The sequence below is a fragment of the Anastrepha obliqua genome, chromosome 1, assembly GCF_027943255.1.
Source record: "Anastrepha obliqua isolate idAnaObli1 chromosome 1, idAnaObli1_1.0, whole genome shotgun sequence".
Lineage (NCBI taxonomy): Eukaryota > Metazoa > Arthropoda > Insecta > Diptera > Tephritidae > Anastrepha > Anastrepha obliqua.
This window is the reverse complement of record NC_072892.1, coordinates 181,735,412-181,741,528: the sequence shown is the minus strand read 5'-3', so window position 1 is coordinate 181,741,528 and position 6,117 is coordinate 181,735,412. Positions and strand designations below refer to the sequence as shown.

At 42.5% G+C, this 6,117-nt stretch overlaps 1 protein-coding gene across 1 annotated transcript; it reads left to right on the top strand.

Annotated features, from left to right (window-relative positions):
* The first annotated feature begins 2,189 nt into the window (after positions 1 to 2,189).
* LOC129238860 (uncharacterized) lies at positions 2,190 to 5,333 on the top strand. Its single transcript, XM_054874085.1, has one exon. It carries the CDS (start codon positions 2,190 to 2,192, stop codon positions 5,331 to 5,333), a length of 3,144 nt encoding a protein of 1,047 aa, XP_054730060.1.
* The last annotated feature ends 784 nt before the right edge of the window (positions 5,334 to 6,117 follow it).

The window sequence follows — 6,117 nt, the reverse complement described above, 5'->3', positions numbered from 1 at the left end:
TTTGTTTGTTTGCTTCTTTGTTTTGCTAGTTTACAGTTCAGCTCTCCAGCTCTCCCCCCATGGTTCTACATTCACATTCTATTTCCGCTACGCCTGTTTAAGATATTTAATTTTACACTACTTTTTTTGCATTTATCCTACTTAGCGACCTCTCCACGCTACTTGGCTTTGTAAATGGAAATTAAATGAAGGCAGTTATTTTTCTAACCCTGCTACTCAACCTTATTCTCCTTTTTTTGCTGTCACTTTGGCGCTTACTGGCACTGTATTTTTAACTTTTCTTCACTATTTTGCTACCTTTCTCAGGTACCTGGCGCTTTTTCATCATCTGCTTGCACTTCCGTTTCTCATTAAATATTTTTGTTAGTTCTTTTCCAATTCCTTTGTTTTTTCCCCGTTGCCCATTTTCCTCATTTGGGTCTGAAATTCATTTGGTTTTGAAAAATGATGTTCTGTGTGCTTTGTAATTGCGTATTTTGTTATTGTTGTGCTGCTGCGCTGCTGTGCTGCCGTGTTGCTTCATTGTTGTATGTAAGTCTTGTTGGCGTACTCTGGGTGTTCGTGTTTGTGCTTGCACGGGATTCCGTGATTATTTACCTTTGCTGTTTGCAGGCTTTTAATATTCTTAACTTTAATGATTAATTGCCTTCCGCTTGACTTCAGCTTCAATAAATGCTGAGTCCCGGATTTACTTTCCAATGCATTCAACTTTTTCTCCCTGCTTGTAATTATGTGTGTACAGCTTTGCCGACTGAGTGGTTTTCTCTTTGTATTGTTGTTCAAATAACGGTATCTGTTCTTTTGTTTTATTAATCTTTTTTTAGGTTTCTTCTTAAACAAACCTCGTTTTTACATTTTCCGAGGTCTTATTATTACTTTTTTGTGCCGTTTTCTTAAGTCTAAAGGTTGACGAATAAATAAAAAACTTCAAAAAACAAAAAAGAAAATATATATATTATATATATATTTATATATAAATAAATATATTATAGCACTCTCGCAGTTGTTCAATATATGTTTGACACCCAGTTTGTAGTTTTGCTGAACGGTTTCGTACGATGCAATCTGCTTAGCTAGCAAAATGCCTCCGGGCAAATGAACATAAGAGGTTGTACTGGTCGCAAGGGCCCAAGCAGACAGAGGAACTCAAACAAGTAGAACATTCTACCTGAATATCTGAATACCAAGCGAAATAGGACTAGTCACCAAAAGGCCGGTTGATGCATAGGTTGAGCTCACATATTAACGAGTGGCTCTGTCGAAAACACGGAGACGTTGACTTTTCCCTACCACAGCTATTAAGCGGACACAGATGCATTCAAAAATAGCTGTATCGCCTAATCTTGGCTGGTAGTCCTTATTGCCCAGAACGTTTGGACGAAAATGAGACTGCCGAACGTGTGGTCTTTTATTACAGTTCCTAGTTCCCCAAGTGCTTGAGTCGGCAGTGCAAGATTTTGCAACAAGAATTATTGTTGAACTTCGCAACATTGATTGGAGGTGAAGGAATGATGCTAGACAAACGCAGCAGTAAGAACAACTGTCGTATTGATCAAATGCAGCCGTAATTACCAAATCGGTATATCTGTAGGATGAACTGTTGGACTTGATGTGTTTTAGTGGCGTTAAAGGAACAATTCTATAGTAAAATATTGAGTGTCTCTTCAGTCGTTTTAGGCAAAGCTCCGGTGATAGCTGAGTAAGCGAGAGCACTAGGTTCTTGCGCGATAATCTTATATGGCAGATCGTGCATGCGTACCAAATAATAACTGCAGGTAATATGCACAAGGCTCTTTTAAAAGCTCGGATAATATTTGTTAGTTGTGCTTGCTTTGGCAAAGTTTTGAGTAAATATAATAGTAACCACTCGATACTTAACCTCTTGAGAAATTTCTATATTGATACTGTTCAGAATTCGTCCAGTCTGGCACCACCTTAAGATGTTCATCAATTCGTCCAGTCTGGCACCACCTCAATTTATAGCATTATTGTTGTTATTTCTTCGAATTCATCTATGCACAGTTAGCTTTAAACAGTTATTGAAAAATGAGACGCTCAATAAATTTAGTACTTGTACAGCATCGGAGTAATCAAGTCTTTGTCTTTTGCTTAAACATTTTGGTGCCTCCTGTGAGGACAAATAATTAAATTGTGAAATAGAACCGTTTAATTAAATTATTGTTCAGCTAATGGCAGAATTAAATTTGCGCGCTTCGGCAATAAAGGCCATTAAACGCATACACGATCGGGTGAGTGGATTCCAGCAGGGTGCATTTGATGAATTTCATCTTCAGCAAGAGTTGAAATCATTGTCAGCACATTATGCACGTTTCGTGACCAACCATGACCTGTTGGTGGGCAATGCAGCAAACGCCGAGTTGGAGGCCCACGAGAAGTTATGGGAAGAGGTTGAAGGTATTTACAACAATGCATGTATCCACTTGAACCGTGCAATCATGGGTGCAAAACCGAGTCAGTCTGCTGTGATGCCTGTGCGAGAGTGTGAGGTTAAGTTAGAACCGCTTGCAATTCCAACGTTCGATGGAACTATGCAGAATTGGCTGGCGTTTAAGGACGTTTTTGAATTGCTTGTCCACAATACAGACTATCCTGAGGCCTACAAGTTAGGCAAGTTGCGGCAGGCAGTAAGCGCAAGTGCTGTACCGCTCGTCGGGAGTGTATATTCTGGGGGATACGCTGATTTATGGAAGGCGCTTAAAGAACGTTTTGACAATAGAAGGCAACTGGCTGAGACTCATGTGTCTCGCTTACTCAATATCAAGCCGACAACTGAGGACACACCAACTGCGTTACTGTTCATCGTCGACACGGTACATGAATCACTACGAGTTTTACATGCCATGGGTCTACCAGTGGCCGAATGGGATGCTGTGGTCGTACCAGATGAGATCTTTTTCAAAGATGAGATCTTTTTCAAAGCGAATCTAAACCAGAACATCGGATGTCTCACAAAACGTCGGGTTTTAAGAGAGGTCGCCAAACTATTTGATCCTACTGGCATGCTTGCTCCAATTGTTATTGCCGGGAAGATATTTATTCAGAAGTTGTGGTCTGCTGGCTTAGAATGGGATGCACCACTCCCAGATGCACTTCAAAATACGTGGGTCTTATTTTACAGAGAACTTGACGTGATAAACCGTATCCGGGTACCACGATGGTTAGGTTTGGCTGAGGGTAAGACTACTATGCTACTTGGGTTTTGTGATGCAAGTCCACTTGCCTATGCGGCTGTCCTCTATACTAGGACAACAGACGGTGAAGGTCGGTCAACTGTATCATTGCTAACAGCTCGCACCAAAGTGGCGCCACTCAAGGGTGCAACGATTCCTCGCCTAGAACTTTGTGCGGCACATTTACTCGCATCCACACTTGACAGTGTGCGGACTGCTTTACGTCTAACGGACGCTTCTTATCATTTATGGTCCGACTCGCGAATCGTGTTATGTTGGTTACGTAAACCTCCAACTACTCTCAAGCCGTACATTTCCAATCGTGTTCGTCACATTCAAGAGCTGACATCACCAGATCGTTGGCATTATGTACGGTCTGCACAAAATCCGGCAGACTGTGCCAGTAGAGGTATCCGAGCATCAGAACTGGTTGAACATCAGTTGTGGTGGCAAGGGCCAAAATGGCTTATGGACAAACAGCTACCAATTTCCTTTGGGATCGAATTAAAAGATGACGAGCTTGACATTGTACGTGGTGAACAGAGAGTGTCATCATTTTTAGCAACGACGGCCCACGCGAGCATTCTTACAACTCGACGTCTAGACGGCCAAATAATTCCATTAAGCGAACGCTTTAGTTCATTGCAAAAGCTTCTTCGTACCGTGGCAATCGTACTTCGGTGGCTACCAGTTCGCCGACATTTGCGAAGACTGATCGTCAATCCTACAGAAATGGACGATGCTCTTAACGTGCTAATCCGAAACGAGCAATATACCTTTGCGACTGATATGTCTCTGATTCGGAAGGGATCGGAAATATCCAGCTCTAGCAAACTAAGGTCATTGAACCCTTACATAGACTGTAACGACATATTGCGAGTCAGAGGTCGTATTGGTCACGCTGACCTTCCAGAAGATCGACGTTTTCCGATAATTTTACCGAAGCATGGGAGTTTGGTACACTTACTCATCCGACACGCACATGAAACCACGCTTCATGGTGGGGCGCAAATCACTCTTCAAGCTCTTCGCGCACGGTACTGGATATTGAACGGAAGGCAAGCAGTCCGAAGCTTCGTGCAGACTTGTGTTATTTGCCGACGACATCGAGGCGTAACGTTATCTCAGCAGATGGCATCCTTACCCAGGCATCGCATTACTGCAGCACGGCCATTTATATCTTCAGGCGTCGACTATTGCGGGCCTTTTACAGTGCGCATCGGCACAAAAAGATCGCGTACAACGATCAAAACATATCTAGCTGTTTTCGTTTGCATGGCGACCAAGGCCGTGCATATTGAAGTTGTCGATGATCTTTCTTCACCTGCATTCTTAGATGCATTTACGCGATTTACAAGTAGACGAGGTCCATGTCGAGATCTCTATAGTGACAACGGTACTACGTTCACAGGTGCTAACCGTTTGCTTAAAGAAGACTTGGCTGCTTGGCAGAACGACAACAACCAACAAAGTTTGGCGAATCTCGGTACTCATTGGCACTTTATCGCTCCCAGCGCTCCTCATCAAGGTGGTCTCTGGGTGGCTGCGGTAAAATCTGCCAAATATCATTTGGTGCGCCTCGTTGGAGCGCAGTCATTATGGTATAGCCAACTTCAGACTTTGGCGACACGCATTGAAGCATGCCTAAATTCTCGTCCGCTAACACCTATATACGATGATCCCAATGATAAGTTAGCTTTGACCCCTGCCGACTTTCTGGTTGGCGCTCCACTGGTTGCAGTCCCTGAAGCTGACATCAGAACAATTCCGTCGAACCGTATTAAGCACTGGCTCTGGCTGCATCAGATACATCAACAATTTTGGCAACGATGGAGTGAGGAATATTTATCTACTCTTCAAACTCGAAACAAGTGGCAGACGAAATCAAGGGACGTAAAGATCGGAGACATAGTCATCGTAAGACATGAGAACTTACCACTAACATATTGGCGCTTAGGGCGCGTAACTGCGGTTCATCCGGGCAGCAATGGTCTAATACGTAACGTCACGCTTCAGACAGCGAACGGTATGATGACGCGTGCGGTACAGAAATTGTGCCGGCTTCTGGACGCAGAGCATTTTGAGGCCAACGCCTCAACCGGGCAGGATGTTCAGAATTCGTCCAGTCTGGCACCACCTTAAGATGTTCATCAATTCGTCCAGTCTGGCACCACCTCAATTTATAGCATTATTGGTGTTATTTCTTCGAATTCATCTATGCACAGTTAGCTTTAAACAGTTATTGAAAAATGAGACGCTCAATAAATTTAGTACTTGTACAGCATCGGAGTAATCAAGTCTTTGTCTTTTGCTTAAACAGATACTATTGAGCATATATTGAATTAAGTAATCAATTACTGTCCTTCTAGCAAATATAACACCCAACTCTTTTTTGTTGGATTGACTAGTAAATCCCTTTTTGTACATCAAGCGTTAATAGAGTTAAACGCTACTTGCGCCATATAGCAAACTACCCTCAGCGATGAAACCACACATCACAGTCTTCGGCTCAAGTCTGGCAGTAAACATCAGTTCGCTTTACGGAGATCGATGCGGTCCACTCGGATAAAAGAAAAAACAGAACTCCACTTTGAATGAACTTTGTTCGCCTCTTCAATAGCATACTAATAGCAACCCACTTTCGCTGTCATCGTTCAGTACTTTAGCGTTGGTCAAAGGCAGTATACTAAAATATTATTTACAAATTAGTTTGGCGAAAAATAAATCCATTTTTCGCGTACAATTTTTGCACAAAGGGTTTAAAACTGTTTTATGGCCGATCTTTATTTCCTGGGTGGATGCTACGTCTGCTAATATGTCGGTCAAGCTCGATTATTTCTGTGATTTTATTGATATTTTCGACATTGTCGACATTTTCTTTAATATCAAAAATTCCTGAATGGAATCGACGAACGCAAAACTGCAC

Excerpts from the sequence above, each read along its gene's own strand:
- LOC129238860 (XM_054874085.1), top strand. The coding sequence starts at position 2,190 with ATGGCAGAATTAAATTTGCGCGCTTCGGCAATAAAGGCCATTAAACGC.